The 26737-nt window shown below is 38.7% G+C and overlaps 1 protein-coding gene across 1 annotated transcript; it reads right to left on the minus strand.

Annotated features, from left to right (window-relative positions):
* Window positions 1-26737, minus strand: ANKRD22 (ankyrin repeat domain 22). The gene is made up of 6 exons (XM_004439984.3): window positions 26546-26737; window positions 10116-10307; window positions 6817-6924; window positions 3991-4068; window positions 1705-1803; window positions 1-1427 (listed from the first exon to the last, which is right to left on the minus strand). Exons 1-6 carry the CDS (start codon window positions 26564-26566, stop codon window positions 1350-1352), a joined length of 576 nt encoding a protein of 191 aa, XP_004440041.1. The 5' UTR covers window positions 26567-26737; the 3' UTR covers window positions 1-1349.

Below are 26737 nucleotides of genomic sequence, written 5' to 3' on the forward strand. Positions count from 1 at the left end.
TCATTCACAAATCTGGATTTATTTCTTTAAAAAAATTTCCAATTTTCAGACAGTTTCAAAGATGATAGTTATAAATTACATGAGCCATAGTAGAATTTTGCAAAACCCTGAAACCAAATCGAAGATATACTAGTGTGTGTCGAAGGTATAGTGATGTGTGAAATTCACTTCTTTTTTTCATCCTCCAGAGTCACCTGATAACTCAGTTTGGTGTAAATAGATCTTAAATAATTTATTAAGAAATATTTAAGGGCTTTAGAATCTATATCTACACACTACTACTTCCCTCACAAAACATGTACCTTAAAGTCTTATACATACTTCAATAAATATTCCTGGATTTGATTTTTATTAGACCTTTGTTCTGTTCAACAATGGTAAATCTTTCATTCTTAGATCATACTTGTTATTACACATAGTGTGGTTTAGTCTATGTCTAAAGCTATTCATGATTCAGTCTTGCTTTGCAAAATTCAATCATTTTTTAAATATGTTTATCTCTACTCTGTCTCATTGACAAGGGAGTTGAGAGAGTTGAGAGAGATATTTTGATATTCAATCTCTCATCTCGAAATACAATCCAGATAGTACTTCATAATATACCTCTATTTCTTGTAAAGAAATCCTTTATCCAAATAATCTACAATAAAATTTTAAATTTTATCAATAAAAATAAACAGAACAAGTTTAGTAGCTGCCTTGCATTCACAAAAGAATCATAAAGATATTTTTGAACAAACATCTTGATAGTTACATAGTCTTGTTCAAAATCAAGACGGCTTTTATTTGTAAAATGATACCAAAATGTCTAGCAGTGTGCTGGTAAACTAGCTCTCTGGAAAGAAAAAAACACCTTCATTTGTAGCATTTACCAATCTCTGTGGTGTAAACACTCCCATCACCGACAACTGATAAATGTTTTTGTTGAGGTTGTTTGATCAAAGGAATATTTACATGATTCTCTAAACTCACACACATACCCACACCATTCTATACAAATGTACATGCTTCCATTCTTCCTGTTACTACTTAAAGGGGCCTGAGAGGAACAGTTTGTCTCCTAGGACGTGATATAGACAGAACAGCCTCTTTTTAAGAGGGACACAACTGAGAAGAAAGAATACTATCTCAGATAACTCTGATCCTCTTCAGCAGACACTGAGTTTGCTGAACTCCACTGAGCAAAAAACATAAATACAAAGCTATTCAAAAACGTTTCCCATGACAACCGTCATTATCCCCCTAAAATGGCGGCATCCAGGCTGAGTGGCCCACAGACCAATAGGCCAAGATGGAGATAGAATCCAGTCCTTCAACTTTTTCTGCTTCTCCGTCTGAGTTCACAAGGATTATGATGCTTTCCTTAGCATTAATTCAATCTGGGAAAATTTTAATCTCCGTGCAACATCCAGAGAACTCTCACCATTCTGAGGAGAAAAAGAAATTATAGTTATTTATTTCCAGTAGAGTCAAATGTCAACGCAAAGGGTCTAGTAAACAATTTAGACCAATGGACTCTCAGGCTTGGCAAGGGCTTTGAATGTCATTCAATTCTAACAGTAATAGGATAATTTAATTCCTCAATGAGGATGATTAATTTTGCTGTTAACAACATCAGAGGCGATTAATTTACTTCAACACAAAGCTGAAGTTAGAAGATGGTGCTGCTGGAAGGACCTCAGACCATGGTCCACAAGTCCTTACCTTATTCTTTATCATGGGGTCTGCATTTGCTTCAAGGAGCAGAGGGATGAGAGTCTGGTTTTTCATTTCGCAGGCATAATGTAATGCAGTGCAGCCATACTGAAACACAAAGGGCCAACATTGCGGCTCATCAGTCCAACTCTTTACAGACTGTAGCCTGTAGCTTCTTTAGCAAGTACTTTTCACATTTTGTCGTGAACAGCTAAGCAAAACAGTCTGCAAACCATCTATGTGCGACTACATTGTTTGGACTTAAAAAATCTTTTTCTGTCCCCGTGTGTATATTATTAATGTCTTATAACCCATTAATATCTTCCTTTCTCATTTTCTTTTCCAAATTTAAAAAATGCAACTTATAAAAAGCTGATGCTGAATTCCCAAAGTTTCTTTATAGCATTCTATATGTCTTGGCAATTTCCACCTTGATCGTGTTACTACCATCTTTTCTCTTCAAGAAGGGCCTTTTTGCAAATATCATCCTCTGTGGTTCTTGTCAAAATGCCCACAGTCTGAAGAAGGTGACAGGTGCTCATATTGCTACAGCACACCTACAAGATCAGTGCAGCTCGACACTGAAGTGTCCTACACTTGGTGTGTTGTAGCTTATCTTATGTGTTATAAAATAGTGGATTTACTGTGTTGGTACTAATTTAAAACACTAGCTACAGGTCAAAAGAAATTTGTAGCTGGATCATTTGTGGCCGAAATTTTGCCTTTCAAAAAGCAGCCAAACCACCATGGTTTTGGTAAGTAAAGAAATAATATCCTTGACTATCAAGACTAATAGAATTAACGCTGGATCTTATTCCCCAGGAACTCTTCTAAGATCATAGAAGATAATGCTGCAATCACTTATTTTTATTGTGATGACATGAGGGATGGAAGCTCTGGCTCTGAATATTTCCATGTGAAATAAAGACAGTCCAATTACCTAAAAATACAATACACTGCATTATTTAGAGTTGTAAAATTGATCTTAATATGCAGATCGTTTTTGAAATATGTTTGGTGGGAAAAGTATGTGTCTGCATCTGTTGTCTGTGTATGTGCACATGTGTACACACAGGAATGTAACATCTCTGTCTAGAAATAGAGATGAACATAGATAGCTAGAAAAATACCCTAGAGAAATTTTGGTCATAGGCACAAGTTTTAAACCTTATGAATTTAAATGAAAAGACCAAGAAAAACCTTCAACAAATCTTTTACTTAATTTTTAATAACATCTTACTTAATACATTTCAAAGTTATCTAAGAAACTGTTGATGCACAGTAGTAGTCTACCCAAACTAATCCAAAAATCCTATTTGAAATAAAAGGAAAACACACATTTCATAAACTTATTCTCTTGTGTTCTTTCTCTCTCTCACACACACACACACACTGACTCACTCACACAGATGTGCATACACATAAAATAAATTAGGGATCACAAATAGAATGTTGGGTTTTTGGAATCAAATTTCTACTTGCCTACTTTTTTAATAAAGTACTGGGAACCCAAAATTTTATTCAATCAATATAAACAAATAAAATTCCATACAAATAAACATTTCACCAATGTATGATCATTTAAGGGAAGAAGATGAGTTTTAGTGTGCAGGGATAAAAGGTGAAAACATAACCTTATTCTTATAAACAGGAAGAAGTCAGCTGATGCTGCTCTTGTTATCACGGCTCTTACCATCACTTGGTTTTTTCTTTGACCTCTGTCCATCTCTTTCTTTAGTTTATAGACAGGGACTCTCTCATCAGTGGGTTGGGACCTTGGCTGCAGCGGCAGCTGTTAAGAGTCATTGAGTGCTTTCTACATACCAGGCACCCTAAGTGCTTTGCATGAATCAGCCCTGTAAGGTAAGTACTATTGATATCCTCATTTTACAGAGGAAACTAAGAGTCAAACAAATTTATAACTTGCCAAAACTCACATAGCTAAAAAGCGGCAAGCCTACACGTAGTCAGTCTGACTCAGTAGCTTCTGAACTACTGAGGATGGAATTTTCTTATCAGAGCCTCTGTTTTCCTTAACTTCTCACCAATGGTGGAGCAGTTCTTTTAAAAATGTTCTATATTCAATAAAAATTTTATTCTCATAAGTTTAGTGGCAGTATATAAACAACCTCAAAGTCGCCTGACTGGCAGTGAAAAAAAAAAAAAGGAAAGAAAGAGAAAACCAAATGTAAAAGTGTCTAGAAAATAAAGGAAGCAAGTTAAGAGATGACAATTACACTACCTACAAATGCCATTTTGAGTAGCATTTCAAAATGACTAAAGATTCAAACTTACACAGTCTGTAGCATTAACTTCGATGCCAGCATCAAGTAGCATTCGTACAAGAGCCTCATTCTGCTTTGTCTTTGATACCTATTACAAACAGCAAGTACAGGAGAGGTTTATTTACAAACATTTTCTCCATCTTATGTCTGGACTATTCCAATCAAGAGGCTTCATTTTAATCCCAATACTCCCATGCGTCTATGCATCTTTTTAAAAATTTCCCCCACCCCCTCACCCCCTTCCAACATCAACTAGGTAAAGCCATGGTTCTTGAGTGTGGTCCTAGAGTAGGATCCTCAGCACTTAGGAACCTAGAAATGCAAATTCTGGGGCCTCACCCCAGACCTACCAAATCCCACTGAGGATGGGTTCCAGTGACCTGTCTTTCCCTTCCTGTCAAAACCTTTCAATAACATCCCATTGCTCTGAGAACAAAAGCAAACTCTTCAGCCAGGCCTACAAGGCCCCATATGTTTTGGCCTCCACTATGGCCCAAGCCATCTCATTCCACTCCTCCTTGCTCACCTTGCTCTAGCCACACTGGCCTTTGTTAGCCTTTCATTCCCACTAGCATCCCTCGTGCCATGGAATAGTTGCACTGAATGTTCCTTCTACCTAGAGCCCCCTCCCTCCCTTCTTTGCCTGGTAAATTCATCTTTCATATCTTAGCCCAAGCATCTCTTCCTCCAGGAGGCTTTCCCTCACCTACCTGGCCAGCTGAAATCCCTCTCTTCTGGGCTCTCAAAACACTGGTCACCTCTCTGTACCACCTACTTCATGGTAATTTTACATGTGTTTCTGCCATTATTTGATTAATGACTCATTCTTCACTACCCTCTAACTCTCGTGAGGACAAGGACTACTCTCGTTGATTCCTCCTTGTATCCCTAACACCCAGCATGGGGTCTGGCATGTAGTAGGTCCATACTAAGTATGTATTGAATGACTGAACAAATGAAGGAAATTAACTAGGCTCCTCAGAAATCCGCTTTTCCTGCCTAGTCCCCTGAGATTCTGACAACATGATAATTTGAGCATCCCCTGAACATCCCATTGCTTTAGGGTGCACAGCTCTCCCTGCTCAGGTGGGCATGTCCTGGAGTACAGCCCCTTTATCAGTTAGGAAGCTCCACCCAGTTGTCTTCTCTCTTTGTGCTTCCTTCCTGTGTCGATATCTAACCTGCCTGTCTCCTCCTACCCTTCTCTGAAGTAACACAGTCCTTTCTGGTCTCTTCCTCTATAATTTCCTCTCCTGTCGCTTATCTCTTATGTATCACAAACTTACAATTTCAGGCCCCATGAATAAATAGGATACATGTGCAATCGGAGCTGGGATATTCATTACAATTAGTATTTTTGCCTGGGCCTCCAGCTTTTAAACATTCAACTGTCTTAGAAACCAGGGTTGTTTGTCAACAAATTCTGAATGAGCCTTGTTAATCATAGTTATGATGACTGTTTCTTCATAATCTCTAAAAAGGTTTGTAAATGAATGACTGATCCCCCGCCTGCCTCAAAACTACAAAATATTCAAACGCTAAGCACTAAATGCACATTTAATTTTTCAAGAACTTTTCAAGGATATAAGCGGATTATGTGTTTATCAGTGACTTATAGTTTTCTCTTTCCTATAAATCCAAGCATCAAAATCAACATTACCATATTTAATTCTAATTCCCCAAATTCTGTAACATTTAAATACCCAAGGAAGTAATAACATTTCTAACTGACAGGCTTTGTTCTAGAGCTTATGTCAACAGAGATAACTAATACCCACAGTCTATTAGCTGGAAAGAGAAGGGAGCTTGGTCATTTAACTGGAGTAAATTACACATCTGTTGAGTCATCTCTCAAAGATGGAAATGGCCACAAGCGAACCAGAGGCAAAAAAGTGAATGAGTCAGTACAAAGTTGTCACTCTATTTAAAAACAAAACTAGGGCCGGCCCATGGCTTAGTGGTTAAGTGCGCGTGCTCTGCTGCTGGCGGCCTGGGGTTCAGATCCCGGGCGCTCACCGATGCACCACTTCTCCGGCCATGCTGAGGCCGCGTCCCACATACAGCAACTAGAAGGATGTGCAACTATGACATACAACTATCTACTGGGGCTTTTGGGGGGAAAAAAGGAGGAAGATTGGCAATAGATGTTAGCTCAGAGCCGATCGTCCTCAGCAAAGGAGGAGGATTAGCATGGATGTTAGCTCAGGGCTGATCTTCCTCACAACAACAACAACAAAAAAAAAAAAACCTCAAGCTTCATCTTCCACTCATAATATGACTGCATAACTACATCTTTCTTTACTCAAGAAAATTACTGCATGCCAAAGATTCATTCAAGCATAAATAAATCTATCAAAGTGAAAGGTGGGCTTCAAATTTTCTATAAAGATCTTCTGTGTTTGTCAACTTCGGGATGCAAATCTCTTGGGATCTGTTTTTTTAACTCACAACCAGGGTGGTTCCTTAAAAATCAGAAACTCAGAAAAAAATATACAAAGACAAACTCCTCTTACAAAAAAGGAAAAAAGAAAGAGAGGGAATTTTTTTTTTTAATATTCAGGATTTTTTTGCTCCCTTCAGATGATTCATAATCAAGGTTATTTTTCTAAATAAATACTGCACAGATTATTTTACCATTGAATGATCTATTTTGCTACCTTTCTTCTTGCTTTACTTCAGAGTACTACATGAATGTTAGAAACGTCCTTTATAGAGTACAGACCAAGAGCTTATTTTGTCCTATTTCTTTACATCTCACTGGCTTAGCAAAACTTGATGAGTCATGCTCTTGATCTCCTACTCCTTTACCCTTTGCTCTCAGAAGTGTTATACTCACCATGAGGAAATACCCAATAAGCAAGACAGGCATTAAGAGGATAATGAGTAGATAATCAAAGAAGGTAAATCTTTTCTTCACAGCATAATGTAAGCAGGTTCTCTCTTTCTAAAAATTAAGAAAAGAACTCTTTAGGAATAAAATAATTCATCTCAAATTTCATATTTTCAGATTACTATATCAATATTTTAGTTTGTACTTATTTTTATGGTACCCATGGCACCTCTTTCTGTGGAGTATGTCTAATTAATAAACCCAGGTTTCCATTGACTAAAATATTAAACAGTGTATAGTCTAAAGAAAAAGCTGGGGGGAGGGCCACAGAAAGACAAGTGAAATATACATGTTACAAATCATCAAAAGGTAGACTTTCACACTCATTTTAATTTTTGAAAATATATACATATTAGTTTAACATAGGACTGTAAACATAGGACTGAATTTAATATGAAAAGCTATAGTTATCCCTTAATCATCTACCGTATGAAATCATTCGTTTTGTGGTTTCTTTATAGGAAAATCTTAACCACATGGCAATTTTTCTATGTTCCTACATGCGTTCGGGCCCTGCTAGAACAACGGAAATAACTCAATTTAATTCTTCAAATATGTGAATATTTATCAGGTGAGAGACTTAAGCTTCTAGGGATTGTGGGAGATCCCTAAAGCCTCAGGGCCTCATAATCAAACTAAGGTAGACAGAAACATGCACAAATAAATATAATGCAAAACAGGCTATGGTGATTGGAATACCAATCAAATCAATGAGAAAAGTGGGAAAGCTAGAGAAAAAAGAGAGGTTAATTTCCACTTGGGGGAGGCACTGTTCTTAAATAAGAGTACTTCTTGTTTTTCTAATATCAAGGCATATATGTTCTCTGTAAAACTAGATAAGAATATAATGATAGGATTTAAAATCACCCATTATCAAACAGTCCAGAATTAATTGTTGGCATTTTGCTGTATTTTCTTCCAGCCTTTAAAAAGGCATATATGTGGAATTTTAAAATGTGGGCTCATACTGCATATGCAAAATCATATCTGCTTTTTTTTCAATAGACATTTAGCATACGTGCATTTTTTCACGCCATTTAATGTTTTTAAACATGACTATAATGGCTGCATGGCGTTCTACTGAATGGAGTTACTCTAGTTTATTTAGCCAAACCCTATTTGTTGGACATTTCAAGTTTTTAACTTGTCATTTTTATAAATAATATTGTTTAAGCATCCTCATTCATAAAGCTTGGTCAACATTTCTAAATTTGTCCTTAGCATAAGTTTCTAAAAATATAATTCCGGGAATAAAAAGTATTAATTCTTTCATATTGTGCTGCTAAATTGTGCTCCAGTAAAAGCATGATTTAAACTTCCTTCCTGATCAACACCGGATTTTCTTCTTTAATCCTGGTCAATTGGACACACCGGAAAACAAAAGTATCTTCATGTTTTAATTAATTTTCTTTCCATAGGGCCGGCCCCGTGGCTTAGCGGTTAAGTGCACGCACTCCGCTACTGGCGGCCCGGGTTCGGATCCCGGGCGCGCACCAACGCACTGCTTCTCTGGCCATGCTGAGGCCGTGTCCCACATACAGCAACTAGAAGGATGTGCGACTATGACATACAACTATCTACTGGGGCTTTGGGGGAAAAAAAAGGAGGAGGATTGGCAATAGATGCTAGCTCAGAGCCGGTCTTCCTCAGCAAAAAGAGGAGATTAGCATGGATGTTAGCTCAGGGCTGATCTTCCTCACAAAAAAAAAAAAAAAAATTTCTTTCCATAGAATCGATGCCCTCTACTAGGCAGGTGCATCTGAATCACCAGCAGAGCTTTTTTGTTTGTTGGTTTTTAAGGCCTTTGTCTAGCACTCCTGCAAATAACTCATAAACACAGATTCAAGAAATGAGAAGGCACTGGTTCAAATTATTAGTGTACCAACATTAGTATTTGGGAAAAATGAAAAAGGTTAAACATTTAAAAATATTTTAAAAACAGAAAATGCAAACCAAATACTTCTTCTGATAAAATCTCTATTAACCTAAAGTCTCCACTAAAGTCCTGTCCATGATTTTCATGATACCGGAGGGTACTAGCAGGTTGGCTCAGATTCTCTGCAAAACAGAGATAAGGGTGACTCCTTGGCCCTGTCCCTGTGTGGTCAAACTTCTCCCTCCCTCGGCCTCCTAATGAGCAAGTCTCTTTCGAGAGGATATAAACGCATAGACATCTGTCTTCACCACTCCCTCTCACCCAACTGCACACACCTGGTTCCTCAGCTGTGTGCTAGGGAGATCATGTCATGCTCTACGAAGCTGCATATCTGTCAGATTCAGCACAGGCATTACTTGCTTTTAAACCCAACCAAACAAAAAATAGTAAGCACAAATAAGAAAGTCCACTAGTGACCCATTTTCTGTTAATACATTATTACTCCAAATAAGCTGGTCTTTAAACTGACTTGGAAGGGGCAAGTGGGGCCCTACGGGCTGTTTTTCCTCACTGAGTGTATGTGAGTAGATACAGGACTTTCATAATTATTACAAAATGCTTTTTTATAATTACTCGGTGTACTTTAAACGTTGCCTTTACCATGATGCAGACACTGGATGTTCTGAAGGGGTTCTGAAAGGATGTTCACAGCAAAAACACACATATTCTGCACTTTCTTGATCCTGAAGTCTCCAAGTCAGCAAATATTGCATCTTTAAGTACATTCTTTGTGCCTTTATGTGTGGCTCCAAGTAGCCTCTGCTTCATGAGCTTATTTGTCCTTGGCAAATTTCTCACTGGAATTCTTTCATTCTATAAGCAAACTCTAGGATCTTCTGGAGATCAGAACACTGACATAGTAGGTAAAAATCTAACTAATGATATAGCACCGCCAGGTCAATATTTTTTTTCCAGGAAATCTTTCCCATTACTTCTGTAATAGTGAGGTAGAGGATTGGGGAGAGAGGATGGGGAGAGCAAGGAAAAGTATGAAGGGGAGGAGAAGGAAAAAAAGAAAGACGCTCCATCCAGTCAAATGAGTGAACCAATTTCTTCCTTTACAGAAGTACAAGGACATAATTCACCACAAAATATGTCTGCTGATTGAAGTATGTTTTATTTTACTTTTTAGCCTAATCAAATGTCCTCAGTATGTGTCAGTCTCTCTAAAGCAAGGCAAAAGAAAAAAAAATTGTTGGTATAAGGAGCTACAAGCAATGAGAAAATGACATTCACTACTTCCATTGATGTGAGGAGAAAGGAATTACCATGGTCAATTACGCTCTCCACTCACGTGTCATGGCCTCACCTGGTTTTTGAGGTTCACATCAGCATTTCTCCTTAAGAGGAAGGAAACGATTCTCAGGTGCCCTCGCCTGCAAGCGCAGATCAGGGGAGTGTCTCCATTAAAGCCATCTTGAACGTTGATACAGTTGCTGTCTTCCTTCACCCACTGCCACACTTGACCAAAGTCATTCTGATAGGCCGCCTGGCAGATGGGCTGAGGAGAGAAAAACACAAGCAGATTTTGAAATATAGGTATAATTAAACCACAATATGAAAAAAATCATTACCCAATAACTTAAAATTCAAGTGTTTCCAAATTGTAATATATTGCTTTGTAGCTGAGATTTTTGGTCTCATTTATCCCTAGCCTTAAGTCTAGAACAAGCGTTAAGTCCATGAGGAACCTCTTATGATTTCTTAAATTTCTTGTCCATCAAATGGACAGAAATGTTCATCAAATGGATAAATGAGTGAACAGATGGATGCAATATTGCAGATGCAACTCAGTAAGGAAATTGTGTTCATGGATAGATGATGCCTGTCAGAAAAGCAGGATTTTACTAAAGATTAAATAGGCATATTGGAAGATTTTAGGGCAGCACCAGGTGATGAGACAAAGGGCAGCACCAGGTGATGAGACAAAGATGCACGGCCCCCTGTACTCAAGGAACTCAGCACAGTGGAAAAGACCTATTTTAGACAAAGAATATACAAATAACTTATGTAATTAAAATTAACTGCAATTAGATGCTTTTTATTTTAGAAAGCATTATAAGGAGTTTTGCAAAGCAAAATGGGAGTTTAACAGCAAGACCTAAGCAGACCCCATCTCTTTCTCTCCCTCACCACAGAAAACAGGAGAAACGGTCCTCCTCTTCCTCTTGACAGTTGCAGTAAGTGACGTTGCTCTGATCCTGAGAGTCATAATCAACTCTTCCTTCTCTATCACTCCCCGCATCAAATCAAACATTAAATCTTGTTAATCTACTTTGTTAATATATCAGTGTTCTTTGTATTCAAGTCCACTTTTCCCTTCTGCTCTCCTTCCAGACTTCTCTCCTTTTTTCAATACCCCATGTTTAATTTCTTTCACCTGGGCCTCTGCCCTTACTGCTCCCTCTGCCCAAAACACTTTTCCCCTCTCTCTTCATCCCTCATGTCATAACTTAATTTCCATTTTATCTGTCTCGCCCAATTCCAGCACTCTTTCAAAGCAACCGGCATGACTGTAACTCTTATGATTTATAATCCTGTGTTTCAGGCTAGCATGAATCACAAGGGGCTGAGGCAGCAGTGAGTGAGGGAGGGATTGAAGTTCAAGCTATAAACTCCACGTGGATAGACGATATATCATTCGATTCACCACCATATCCCCAGAGTATAACACAGCCCTGGGCACATGGGAGGCAAACACTAAATATTTTTAGACTGATTTTAGACAGTGTACCAAAAAGCACTTAGAATAATACCTGGCATGTGGATGGTGCTGAATTTATGGAAGTTACTATTATTGCTTATTAAGTCATTGTTTAATCTGGTAACAAAGTCAAACCTCTACTGCATGCCAGCCACATTTTCTAGAGGGAAAAAAGTATAAAATATATTACTCATAATCATGTGAACTTTATTTACCCGTTGGGGATGTAGGGGACACACACACACACACAGCAAATAATAAGAAAACAATTTTAAAGAAGTATAGATTTAGGTACACAAGCACCTGCAGCAGCTGGGGCAGACCTGTGAGAAAGTCGAGTGGTACATTTGCTAATCAACTCATGTTTTAACACAAACAAATATCATAAAGAGTGAGCCATTAAAAATAAGACACTTTGGCGCCAGCCCTGTGGTATAGCGGTTAAGTGTGCACGCTCCGCTGCTGGTGGCCCGGGTTTGGATCCCGGGCACGCACCAACGCACCGCTTGTCAGGCCATGCTGTGGCGGCGTCCCACATAAAGTGGAGGAAGATCGGCCAGATGTTAGCTCAGGGCCAGTCTTCCCTCAGCAAAAAGAGGAGGATTGGCATGGATGTTAGCTCAGGGCTGATCTCCTCACACACACAAAAAAAGTAAGATACTTTTAAACCCAAAGACATACTCATGACACATCCCAAAGGAAAATCAACTCAATTGTAGATAAGAGGCAAACCTCTGTACCCCAAAATGAAATGAGCGTGATGTGGGGGTTCCAACTTGCAATACAAATGCACAATTACACGAATCTCCTTTTCTACTACCCTGATGTCTTCCTTTTCCTAGGCCTTATCTCCAGTCCAGCTCAGCAGTGTCTGTTGAGAGAAATGACCTGATAGAGATAGAGAAATGACCAGGTCAGTTGAAAGAACACTTATTTGGTGTCAGAAAACTGGGTTGTAGTTGTGGTTCTGCCACTAACTCCCTGGGTGAGGTGGACAAATCTCTTCCTGTCAGTGTGTCTCAGTGTCCTCAATCATGAAATAAAGAAGTGAGGAAAAAGTTCCTCTAGGTTCTCACACTCTGCGACCATGAGTCTCTCCCCAACAAATACACCTTCCACATCAACTGCTAGGGTCTAGGGTTAGTGCTTTCTAAGCACAAATAGTGCTCAAAAACTTTTAGTGAATTGTCATGGTCTTAGCAGTGATGCCCAGTCATTTAGATTTAGATAATAAGTAAAACAAAACTAAATACAAGACAATATTGTCACCAACTCTTAATTTTGACAATTAAATACGTTAGAAGCAATATCATCATTTCATAAAATAAAAGGTATTTTAACATAAATATAAGTACAAAACAAAGATATTTTAACAAAATATATAAGAATATAATCACAGAGGACACAAAGCAGTTTATCTTCATATTAGATAGATTTAGCTGTATGGAAAAACCTATTTCATTGTCCTTTTTTTAAAATTTCCCCATAAACCAGTGAAAAATGGCCACTGATCACTACCAATCATGGACTAGCATTTGGGAACTGATGGTCTACCATGTAGAGCTTGAAAACAGGTAGCTATAGAGTTTGTTTTTCTTTTCTTAAAATTTTAAATTACAACATTAAAAAACCTGAAATATTTCACGTAGTAATCTGGCTTTCCTGCTTCTCTTAAAAAAGTGAAAGTGGGGCCGGCCCCGTGGTGTAAGCGGTTAAGCGCGTGCACTCCGCTGCGTTGGACCAGGGTTCACCGGTTTGGATCCCAGGCGCGCACCGACGCACGGCTTGGCAAGCCATGCTGTGGTGGCGTCCCATATACGTAGAGGAAGATGGGCACGGATGTTAGCCCAGGGCCAATCTTCCTCAGCAAAAAAAGGAGGAGGATTGGCAGATATTAGCACAGGGCTGATCTCCTCACTAAAAAAAAAAAAAAAAAAAGTGAAAGATTTGGCAACACTGGGCCCACATTCTCATAGGACACCAAATACAGCCATTATGCTCGGGCTCCTCATAATCTGTATTGAGAAGTAACTGAAAGGAGAAAGGGAAAATGTGGACAGTTTTCCTGCCAGTCACCTGGTGCCTTCTAACGCTTTCTCAATCCCACTTGAGTGACATTATTTAAAATACTATTAACCTGATCTTATCTTTCCATCTTTCCTAGGCTTCCTGTATGCTAAATACAGAGTTTCTGTGTTTGAAAAGTAAAGTGTCTTCCTAGCTTAGTTAGACACACAAGCAATTTGTTGCAGGCGTTATACAAACAGCTGAGAAGATTCTATGCTGTTATAAACTCCTAGTCTCCACTAGGGGGCAGCTCAGGGTCATAAAAGCACCAACAACAGACAGAAGGGAAGTCCAATAGAAAAGTGTTGGTTGACATGCTAGGAATGAGAAAGAGGAGGGAGCTGTCCATTTGGGTTGAGGGAAGAGCTATTATGAATTTTCTTGGCCTCTGAAGTTTCTGGAACTTAGAGGAACTCTGGGTGTAGAGGAGAACTTGGAGAACTTGGGAAATTACCATGATGAGTCTATCCCAAATACTCTCAGAAGCCTTTTGTTCATCTTCACTGCCAGAGTACTAGTTCAAAGATCTTTGTCACTCTCACCAGGACTATTGCAAAACTAGCCGTTAATTGGCCTTATTTCTTCCTGTCTCACCCATCCAGCCCCCAACCCATCCTCCAAAAACAGCAGCTTCACATCACTTCCCTGCTGAAAACCTTCAGTGGTGACCAATCAGATCAGGATGCGTCCTCAAGCTGACACACATCATTCTCCAAATCTCACACATTCTGTCTTTCCAACTTCGTCTCCTACCACTCCTTTAGCCACATCTTTGATCTAAGTAAATAAAGGTATGCGGGTTACTAACAGCTATCTCCCCAACTTCACTGTAAGCTACACAAAAGCAGATATTATGTCTGTACCTGTACAACATTGTATCCCCAGCATCCAGCATATGCCTGACACATAGTGGACATTCAATATATATTTGGTGAGTAAATAAGCGACAGCAGGCACATGAAAAGATGTTCAATATTACTAATTATTAGGGAAATTCAAATCAAACCACAATGAGATATCACCTCATGCCCATCAGAAAGGCTATCATTAAAAAGATAAGAAATAATAAGTGTTGGAGAAGATGTGGAGAAAAGGAAACCCTTGTACACTGCTGGTGGGAATGTAAATTGGTGCAGCCACTACGGAAAACAGTAGACAGATTCCTCAAAAAATTAAAAATAGAACTACTATATGATCCAGCTAGTCCACTTCTGGATATTTATCCAAAGAACACAAAAACGCTAATTTGAAAAGATATACGCACTCCTACATTCATTGCAGCATTATTCACAATAGCCAAGACTTGGAAACAACCTAAGTGCCCATCAATTGACGAATGGATAAAGAAGATGTGTGTGTATACACACACACACACACACACAATGGAGGGTGATGAGAGGGAAGCACATGGACTACTACTCAGCAATAAAAAAAGATGAAATCTTGCCATTTGCAACAACATGGAAGGACCTGTGGGTATTACGCTAAGTGAAATAAGTCACACAGAGAAAGCCAAATACCATATGATTTCACTTATATGTGGAAGATAAACAAACAAACAAACATATAAATACAGAGAACAGAGAGGTGGTTGCCAGAGAGGAAGGGAGGTGGAAGAAGGGTGAAAAAGGTAAAGGGGCACACGTGTAGGGGGATGGATGGAAACTAGAGTTTGGTGGTGAACACAATGCAGTCTATACAGAAGCTGAAATATAATGATGTACACCTAAAATTTATGTAATGTTATAAACCAGTGTTACCTCAGTAAAAAATGAAATACGGGCCCAGGTCCCAGTATCAGCCAATTGAATAAGAACCTATGAGAGTAGGGTGGGGGCATTAGTGCTACTTAAAAGTTCCCAGGGGGATTCTGAGGCACAGTGAGGGTTGAGAACCACCACAAAGGTAGAAGATATAAGCCCCACAATGAAAGTAAAGCCATAACAAAATACTGCACTTTTACACTCTTGTTAGTTAAAGGGCATTTGAAAATCTGGAAACTTGGAATATTAGGAACAACTTTTTGTGCATTTTAATCCTCCCACATATCTGACTTTAAAAAGAGCCAAGAACTTAGTGCTAGCGACCTACCACTGTCCCACTTTCCCAGGACCTAAAATTTAAGAAATGTCCCTGAGTAGCACATGACACATCCAGTATGTTGATGATTAACTAAAATATATTATTTAACATAATCATATTTTGCACACCTCCAACTGTAATAGAAAAATACTTGGTATTATTCTAATAATACAGAAATATCTGAGCTTCTTGCAACATTATAGTTGTCTCTAAAAGTAAAATTTTCCCCATCACCCCCACTTTTCAGTATCGTTTCCCCTAAAGTGTAATGGATCTGCCCTAATTCTCAGGCTGAGAAAATACCATGTGGAATTCCACCTGAGGCTCAGAGGACTTGAAAAGTTGCTTATTAACCATCTTCACGCTGAGCTCCATCCATTTAAAATGTTCCATAACAACTTCTGAGGAGGATTTGTGGTTTTTAAAGTAAAATGATTCAGGTAAAGCGCCTTGTGCACTAATGAAATGTCTTTTCAGAAAAGGAAAGAGACTATGTTTCTTCCTCTTCAAATTAAGACATCTTAGGGAACAATACTGAAGGTTTTTATTTGATCTGTACAATTAATCTCAAGCCTTTCTATCTGATGACTCATTTCTTCACATATTGTGATTTATAAATTTCTTAGTAAATTCTTTCTTTCAGACAAATAAAAAAGGCACAAAGATTTTTTTTTAACAGGTTGTAGGCCCATTTAGCCTTTATGTAACATGAAGGAAGGTCCCAGCAGTGGTTAGATTATGAGGAGTAGTAGCAATGAGGGGAAATCAAGCCAGGACACACATTTATGTATATTTTCTATTCTTTCTCCAGCGGGGTCTGCTTGAGAATATGACGTTGTCATCATTGCCAGGAAGCTCAAGAAGGCCCATTGCCACACGTCAGATCTGAGAAGCTCTAAGGTCACAGTAATGAAGACCAGGAGAGGGCAAGAAAACCTTTGCCCCAGTGATGAGGAGAAAGGGTGGGGGAAGGGTGGGTTCTAGCTGCTAGAATCTAGCGAACCAGAAGCCCTGATATCTCCCTATTACCTCAGACCACCAAAGAAGTAAGTGCAGAGCCAACAGGAAGTAGTGGCATGCTCTTAAATGTGTAACATCTGGCTCTCCAAAAGGATGTGGGGAAAAAAGAAAGAAAACCTTCTTTGTCGTGTTTGTCAACTTCTGTGGTGTAAATACTTCCACCTGGCTAATTGCAAGCTCCCAAGGAGAAGTCACTGAACTTGGAAGTGGGCAAAATCAGCTCTCACAAACCAGTTCAAGTTGGCTTCAGCCAGCTCCAGCCAGCTCCAGCCAGCACACCACCAAGAGGAACTGACATATACTCCCAAGAATTCTCTGTAAGCTTTCCCAACCTACAAGAGGGGTGGGTTGGAGAAAGGCCCAGGACTTGAACTCTCAATAGCCAATGTCTCCAAATGTTCAATGAACCAAAACAAGTATTTTTGCACCAAATCTCTAAATGTAAATCTGTTTTGGAGAGAAATTACAAATAACAGTGAAAAATTTAATAGTCAAAATAGCAACTATATATTGTACTTTTCTTATATGCCAGCTACACGACTAAGCAGTTTACCAACATCTAATTTAACCTTGGAGTGGAGAAGTGTTATCCCATTTGGCAGATGAGGAAACTGAGGCCAAGAGCTCTTAATAGCTAGTAAAAAACAGAATTAGAATTCATATTCTGGTGTATTTACTTGTAGGTTTTGACCTACAACGACTCTCCCATCCCCATGTAACTCTACGCCCTAAGTCATGATAAACTACCCACAAAAGTTCCAGAAGCTTCTATAGTCCTTGAGTATTTTTTTCAATTCAGTTGAAGAGACTTTGAGCTCCCAATATTCACCAGATACTGTACAAGGCTCTAGGATGCAGAGATGAATAAAACCTGGTCGGCACTCACATGGGTATATGATAGCACTTACCACATTCTGCATCATATTACGTAGTAGTCTCTTCCTAGCATTCAGCTAATAAAATTACTAAAATCCTCTAAAATTTGTAGTTGAAGAATTTAGGATAGGGGACCAGGATATGAGTGAAGCTATGACACCATCATAAACATTCTACATACATGAAACAATAACAATACACAGGAAATAAAGAAAATATCAGTGATATTTGGCACACTATAAGGAAGGAATAATCGATATAGTGCTATTAATTTTCATTTACCAATCCTTCCTTACTGGAAATTTTATAGGTTTGCTCTGATTTGTAGTTTCAATAATATACTTGCAAATAATTTTTACTGTGTTTTGGGTCATACACATACTGAGAAAAAGATTTTTTTCCTCTCTCTGGTCCTTCATCCAGACGTATAATGACTTTCTGATTTTGTCTCAGAAATTACCACTACTTCCCAGGTGGAGGCCAGCTTCCATTAGAGTGTGGTTCTAAAGCCACTGTTTCTTGCCCTCATCTTCATTTACCTTTCCCAAGGAAAGCATCTCTATAAAACCTTTTTCTCTTGCCCTACCATCCACTTCACCTCCTTCTCCTATAACCAACTCTTATTGATTTCCTATGATAAATCCTAATTCCTTGCTTTTCAAATACCCTGTATAGGGAAGAATTCTCATTCACATATACCGAAATGGGAAATCCTGAGGTTGCTAGACTATAGACCCATCCTACCTTGTTTTAGGCCCTAATAGGATGCGTGCCAAAGGCCAACTGTTGGTGAAGCCACAAATCACTCACAAACATTACTAAAACTCTCTTTGCTTTTGAGTCCTCATCACACCTAATCTTAAGCATGTTGGAGAGAAACAATGCCTTTGCCCAAATGTTTGCTTGATCCTGAAGATTCATGTGGTCTGATCATGCATCCATGCAATGAGACATTTTCCATCTTTCAAATTTTTTATTTTAGTGTTACCAATTACTAGAAGAAGTTGTTAATCCAACGATTAGTTGGATTATTTTGGTGTAAAATAAGTTTTGGTTATTACTATGAAATCTATTTAAAATAAATTTGACTATGAAAGCAGATGAGCTGTTATAAATTAGAAGTCACCTATATTCAAGAATTTCCCAGAGGGGGCTGATTGGGAGAAGAAATATTTGTGTCTGGTCTTATGACCCTCGTAAGCTCCTTGGAGAAAAACAAGTATTTTATTTTGCACATTCTTGTAACTCCCACATAACCTACTATATTATTTTCTACAAGGTAAGGTACGTGTTTGTTAAACTGATATTTAGCAATCTATCATTATACCTTCCTCTACAGCATCCAGCAAACTAGGAATCATAAAAATCATAATACCCAGGACCCCCCAAAGTAAATGATGATTCATCTAAGAAACTAGAAATTTTTAAAAATTATTGTACTCAGAAGCCCAAAAGTAAATCGTGATTCACGTGCAGGATTATTTCCTAGAACAAAAAGGAGTTAGACTAAATTGCTTCTATGTATGAAACTAATGTAGCTTGAACACTGAAATATTGGAATGTCATGATATTTCTATGGTTTATGTAGTCAAAAAGGAGGGGGCAGAATATGTTTAATCTGGGTTCTGATGAAAAAAATCTAAAATGCTAGTCACTGAACCACTGGAAACGCTCTAATTAAAAAAAAATTAAATCAATAACAATAGCTATTAAACAAATGTTTAAATGTAAACGTTTAATATATGCAGTACCATGCTGGGTCCTTTATTCTCATTATTTCCTTTACTGCTCAATGCAACCCACTAAGAAGAGTCGTTTTATTATTATTATTACATTTTACAGAGAAGGAAATGGAAGCACAGTAGAGTGGTTAAGTAGCTTCAACTAATAAGAGCCTGAGTAAGAGTTGGAACCTAAATCTATGTGACACTGAGCTAAGTTCTCAATCACTTTGCAGTATTTTCCTGAGGGTGAAAAGAATCCAGTGTCTATGGACCTGGGAACACCGCATTTCCTTACACTTGGCAGATTACCTAAACAGGGCCTGGAGTTCCCCAGATGAAATTTCACTGTGCCTGTATCCGTGGCATCAGGTTTCAGAGGGAACTCAGTCTCATCTATAAAGTTCTCACCCTAAGCGTAGCCCTGCTATCCTACACTTACGCTTGGGCTGCTGCCTCTTTTCTCTGTCGTTGTATATTCCTTTGCCACCAGTGGGAAGGTGGCATTAGGTGGATGTTGACAACCTTCACCAATATGAAGAGGACACCATTTTATTTGCCAAAGCCTACCCTGGCAGCTGCCTGCGGCTTTAAAATTTGTGCTTGCTAAAGACAAGCAATGGAAGCATGTACGGGATGGCACGAGACTGCAAAGGACCAGAAATGTCTCGAGAAGTATTTCATCTCTCCCCCTGCCGATGAGCCAAGAGATTGCTTAGAGCATTAAGAAATTAGCTGAGGGGCTGGCCTGGTGGCATAGTGATTAGGTTCACGCGTTCTGCTTCAGTGGCCCAGGGTTCGCCGGACCTGCTCACTGCTCATCAAGCCATGCTGAGGCAGCGTCCCATATAGAAGAGCTACAACTCTACAACTATGATACACAGCTATGCACTGGGGCTTTGGGGAGAAAAAAGGAAACAAAAAAGAGGAAGATTGGCAACAGATGTTGGCACAGGGCCAATCTTCCTCAAAAAAAAAAAAAAAGAAAGAAATTAGCTGAGATGTAAAATCTTTGGAGAGAGAGAGCATTAAATTGAGATTTACAGCATCTTTCCATGTCTCACCACCCTTATAGTCAGAAAAAATGATCTTATTTTGAACTTAAATTCTCATTCATTTATTCAACAAATATTTTCAAGCACCTACTCGGTGTCAGGTATGTGGCAGACACTGGGAATATAAAAGGGGACAAGATAAAGTCACTGCCCTCATAGAGCTGACATCCTAGTGAGGGAGATGGAAGAGATGAGAAACTGAAATTAATGTTTTCAGGAAGTGCTAAGGGCTATGAAGAAAAATAAAGCACAATAAGAGGATATGTAGGGAATGACAAGGCCACTCTTTTAGATCTCTTGAAGGTGAGATTTGAGCAGAGATTGGTGATGAAGCGAGCCAGCTAACTTTCAGGGGGAAGAACCTTCTAAACAAAGGGAACTGAATGTCCGGGCCTTGAGATGACTGCTTGTTTGGTGTATTCTAGGAATAGCAAGGAGGGCAGTGTGGCTACATGAGCGAAGAGAGTGGTAGGAATTTGAGAGCTAACTGGGACCAAGGAGCTTTGGACCATGGTGAGGACTGAATTTTATTCTGTTCAATGGGAAGATTTTGCAGAGTTTTGACATGACCTATGTTAAGTTTAGAAATTCATTTTTAAGACTTTCCAGTTAGTCAGTGTGCGAACCATCTTGTTGCTGTACTTTCTGGGTTCCCGAATAGTAAACACTTCCCACTCTCATCTCTTTTTCAGAGGTTTTCCAAAAAAGCATTCTAGTCTTAATAGTTTTAAGATTAGGGGAGCTATGTCTTAAAAAGCCATTATATAACATAAGTAAACAGCATAGACTTTTAATTAAAAGAATTATTGCTTAGAGTCTATGCAATCTTTATGGCTAAAAGTAAGAGATCTCTTCAGTGCCTTCTTATTTTAAATAATCTGCTAGACTGTTCTTTAAAAGAGAAATGGAATTTTTTCAGTTGATTGAAAGAAAACTGTCGATTTATTTAGCCAAAAATGATTTGTTATTGCAATATACACATGCAAACAATGAAATGCAGTCTTAGTTATATTCAAATAAAATGACTTATTTTCTCCTCCTTAGAAAACAAGTTTGTTGGGGGATTTTTCCTCTCCTGCTTTCTCCTTGATATTAGTGGAGCTGAGATTTGAATCCAGGTCTTTCTGATCCCAAAGGATGGTTTCTTAACCACTATATGTTCCTGCTTTGGGATCTCAAAGAAGGAGACCTTCTGGGGTACAGGGTATTTTGTACCCCTGTCCTTTTACAGGACTCAAAACATGTTATTCCTCACTTACATTTTGTACTGATTAACTAACTTCACATACAGAAGTTGGAACTTTTATTTCTAGAATAAAGAAAGGATGTGTCAAAAAAAAAAAAAAATCTCCTGTTTGACTAAAGATGTTTGTGTTTACTGAGTGTTACAAACTCCAGAGAGAGATGCTCAGAGGAGGTTGTTCTATATTTCCTTACTTCTTGACAAAACCATGCCTTCCTATAACCTGGTGTGCCCCGCTTCCTCCTCATTCTCTCCTAGCTAGACTCACCCTTTCCTATGGCTTTAAATGTCCCATCCATATGCAGACAACTCCCAGATTGTGACTTCTTTTTTTTTTTAATTTTTTTTATTTATTTATTTTCTCCCCCAAAGCCCCAGTAGTAGATAGTTGTGTGTCATAGATGCACATCCTCCTAGTTGCTGTACGTGGGACACAGCATCAGCATGGCCAGAGAAGCGGTGCGTTGGTGCACGCCCGGGATCCGAACCCGGGCCACCAGCAGTGGAGCGCCCGCACTTAACCGCTAAGCCATGGGGCCGACCCCCCAGATTGTTACTTCTTGCCCTAGCTGCATTCTTGTATCCATCTTCCATCCCCACCCAGATGTCTCACAAGTGTCTCTAATGTAACATGTTTAAACAGAACTCTGCACCTAGCCCACCCCTCCTTCCCTCTCTGAGAATTCCCATCTTCTTAGCACCACCAACCACTAGCTTGTCTGAGGCAGAATCCTGGGTATCAACTTTAATTTCTTTCTCTCCTTCACTCCCTACTTCCAAACCAGGAAAATTTGCAGTTAAAAATTTATCTCAAACTCATCCCCCCGTCTAATACAACCACCATTGTCACTTCCTGGCACTGCACCAGCTTGTTCCGGGCTCCCAGCTTCCCCTCCTGCAGCTCTCCAATTTATTATCCCACAGCTATGAGAGTGACCTTCTTAAACATTAATTGGGTCATATTATTCCTCTTCTTAAAATCCTTTCATTGCTTTCCATTGTGTTTAGAATAAAATCGAAGCTTCCCATTTTGGCCTACAAGACCTGCATGATCGGCCCCGACAACCTCACCAACGTCAGCTCCTGTCACCCCCACTGCCTCCTGGGCACCAGGATTTTCTGTCAAACAATAGCTACCCACAGGTGGGGAAGCCCATGTTAAACAGATGTTATTTAGAATTGCTGGAATATGGTAATAATAAAAACAAATCACCTTTTAACCAGTTTTATTAGTCTCTAAATTCTGTACAGACAATAGTCCCTCTTACTGCCTGCACCTAGGTGAGCTGCTCTCACCAGCCTACCCTTCGCATACCACTCAGTCAATTATTCCAATAGGCCTAGCTTTTCATGCTTCAGATTCTCTGTGTATGCATTCCCTCTGTCTGGGACACCCTTTCCCCCAGCATCCCAAGACTGGATTCTTGTGCCTCAGAGCTCAGTTCAAATGTCACTACCCAAGAGGAGCCTTTCAGGTCAAACCTAATTAAATATATACGCCCCTCCCCTCCCCCCTTATATACTCTCTCTTTATCCTGTTTCTTCCTCAATTTCTCATTTCACTATTTGAACTTATTTTTTTCACTTGTATTTTCGTTTTTTATATTACTAACTCCAAGAGGTTAGGGACCACTTTTCTTTTAGTTATCATCATATACCAGGAGCTAGCATGTGCCTGGAATAGAGTATGTGATCAATAAATATTGTTGACTAAATAAAGGGATGGGTGAATGAATGAATAAATATTTACAAATTTTCAGTCCTGGTTTCTGTTCATACATTAAAGTTACCATTTCCTTTTTGAAACATGACTTAGCATCACATTATAATTTGTAAAATTACTTACAATATATAAGGAAAGAACTAAGAAACCAATTGGGATGGAAGCCTTTGGTACTCTTTTTGCATCTAGAATGCCAAAAATTTGCTAGGGGTTCAATATACAAACAAAGCAGATAGAGAGACCTGGTAAGATTGTGATGGAGTTTTTTGTTTTTTTTTTTTTTTTTCCCAATTGTCTTTGACTTTCCTTTTCCTGTATCATGGAATGACACAATTTAAGTGCTGAATAGGATCTTACCTAGCTGTCTTGTTTTATAGATGTTGAAACTCTGATCCACAGAGGTTAAATGATTTCCCCCAGGTTCCACAGAGTTCCTGGCACAATCAGGACCAAATTCTAGGTTTACTTGACTTCTAGTCCAATGGCCTTCCCATTAGTTACAATTCTATTGCTGTCTCCCGGGAGTTCTCCTCCTCAACTGTACCATCTCTCCCAATAAGCCCTGAATCACCTAAATTGCCCTGTCTGGACACTGTATGTTTAAAAATGATCCCTCTCTTCTTTGAACCATATGCCCTTTTCCTATAGTAACACCTGCCTCTCTGAAAAATAGATCCATTCCCAAAGGATTAATTAAGGGTACGTACGTGTGTGTGTGTGTGTGTGTGTGCACATGTATGTTGTGTGTATCTAGTGTGTGTGTATCCCTCTGCTCCTAGATAACGTTACTATTAGACCTTCCCAAAGTTTAAAGGGATACATCATTATAATATGACTTTTCAAGAAATTCCTTTTGGGGTCTGTTTCCCAAACTCAGCTGACTCAGAAGAGCAGACAGGATCAAGAGTCTACAGAAGATTCTGTAGATTCTTTAAGCATGAATTCCTGAGCTCTTTCAGTTAAGTTCTTATGCATCTTCCTTCTTTCCAATTTTTGCACTACTTTGTGGTACAACTCTTCTCCTCTGCGGGATAGGAGTAGAATGTTCCTCATTGAAACTTGGATTTAGTTTACCATGTTCTTTTCACTGAGGTAAAAGGGCAATAGCATACCCTAGTGGGGAGGAGGACTGGAGAATAGCAGCGTGGTTAAGACCAACTCCTTTTTGGAGTATGATGCCCCTGTTGAGGTAGCAATTAGAAAAAGAACTTAGCCCCTTCATCAGTGATATAAGAAGAGTTTCTCTGAATGTACAAACACAGGTCTCATATCCCAGTCCCCAGCCTCCAGCCACTAAGTACTTTTTAGCTGCATAACTCTGGGAAAATTACTTAAACTATCTTTGCCTCAGTTTTTTCCTTTGTAAAACAAGAATAATAATGACTGTCTTATATGGTTGTTGTGAGCATTAAAGGAGGTAATACACATAAGGTGCTTAGAACAGGCTGGTATATATCAAGCACAATTAAATATTTGTTATTATTGTAAATAGTATGAACAAATATGTTTGATAAGAGTTTAAATGAATCAGCCCTGTTTAAAAGTCCGGTGGTTACACAGCAACAACATTTGTTTCAACACGACCCTAGACTATCTTTGATTAAATATTAATTATGAGCTTTGAATAATTACCTATGAGCTTCTAGGTAAGTTAGGGTTTTTTTAGGTGTGTGTGTGTTTGTATGTGTGGTTGTTATATTTGTTTTTAAATATCATAGTAAATTCCAGGTTGTTTTGTCCTTGATATATCTGAAAAGTGAAACATTTATTCCACTTCTGGGGATATCCTCATTGATACATATAAGTAATTCAACATGTCTTAACTTGCTTTGCCTTGACTTAACCACTTGCCAAATCAACACCCAATCAGCAAACAATTGCACTGCTCATGCAGAGACTTGAATGCGATTATTCCCCCGGTCTAGATTACAGCCTGGTTACTCACAGTGTGATCCACAGACCAACAGCATAAGCATCAGGGAGCTGAAATGCACAATGTTAGGCCTCACCAAGAGACAGAATAATAATCTGCATTTGAACAAGATCTTTGGGTGATCTGTATGCACATTAAAATTTGAAAAGCAATAGCCTAGAGCAATGTTTCTCTCCCATGGGTGGTAAATTGATCACCTGCATCACCTGGGATGTTCCCCTAAAAAGTAGGTTTCTGGACCCTACCACAGACTGAGTGAAACAGACTCTCCGGGATGGGGGCCCTTGAAATTGCATTTTAAACACGTTCCTCTCCCTGACACTCAGGCCATCTAAAGTTTGAGAAATACCAGAGTAGCATTTCAGAATATTACATGTGTTGACATTTTCATATACATGAGCTCTTCACCAGACTAAAATCACTGAGCAAGACATATCTAGAATTATAAACTAATCAAAGAGCACATTTACTATAGAAAGACACACACACAACTGCCACTAGAAGTAACTGCAAATAAGGAGAAACTGCCTTTAATATTAGAAGAACCACCAAAGGAGGTTCTGTTGAGCATTTGCAGTGAAATGCAGACTAACCAGTTAATTATGTTACAGAGGAGAGGGAGTAAATCATGAATGTCATTACACCTCTTGTACTCTTCTTTAAGCATTACTCGCTTCTAATCCTTTGAAATATTATTAAAAATCTATTTGATTCTAATAGGTTACTTTCAATTCAAGAAAAAGCATTTTTGTATCCATCAGATGTGAAAAGAAAAAACTCAAAATGATCAAAAATATATTCTGTTTTTTATCCCTCTTCTATACAGGGAAAGTCTTTATTAAAAATTGCTAGAGGTGACTTTTCGTTTAAATACCAAGCTGACAGGTGTTAGTCTGTACATGCAGTTCCATAAAAAACCAATCCGTCTTTTGTATGTTTGGAAAATCCAGTTGGGTGCAATTTTCACTTTTCCCCTGGATGTTTGACATCAGAAAAGCACGACTCCATTAATTCCACTTTTATAAACTAGATTTTGAAAGATCCAAATTACCCCCACAAACATCTGAACATCAAGAAACACGTCTATCACTCTCTACTTAAATCTAGCTAACATTTTAGCATTGCAAAACAATTTGCCTTAAAACATTAAAAATATCAAAAAGATTAGCACATAGGACTTTGTTTTGACTTCATACTCACACAGAAAGTTAAAAGGAGAAAAAGGAGACATATTACCAGGGTCAGGAAATCACATTTGAAAAGCATGAACAATTTTCAACACCTTTGGAATCTTACTTCCGGAAAGGCTACATACCTCAGAGTAAAGGATTCCCATGCTGGTCCTTCACAGACTTGCTTCACCTCTAGAGCTTCTTGAATCTTGTGGAGATATTTCTGATTAATATCCAAATACTTCTCAGCTGAGAGAAAAGTTACTAGAAGTCCAGGCCGGGACTAAGCCCTTTCTTTCTACAACTGTTGAGTCCTCTTTCAGCAACAGCACCTT

The sequence above is a fragment of the Ceratotherium simum genome, chromosome 6, assembly GCF_057802395.1.
Source record: "Ceratotherium simum simum isolate JZ-2026a chromosome 6, ASM5780239v1, whole genome shotgun sequence".
NCBI lineage: Eukaryota > Metazoa > Chordata > Mammalia > Perissodactyla > Rhinocerotidae > Ceratotherium > Ceratotherium simum.

Excerpts from the sequence above, each read along its gene's own strand:
- ANKRD22 (XM_004439984.3), bottom strand. The coding sequence starts at position 26,566 with ATGGGAATCCTTTACTCTGAG. Across the intron at positions 10,308-26,545 it reads TGGGAATCCTTTACTCTGAG|CCCATCTGCCAGGCGGCCTA; the intron begins GTATGTAGCCTT and ends TTCTCTCCTCAG. Across the intron at positions 1,428-1,704 it reads ACCCCATGATAAAGAATAAG|AATGGTGAGAGTTCTCTGGA; the intron begins GTAAGGACTTGT and ends TTTTCTCCTCAG.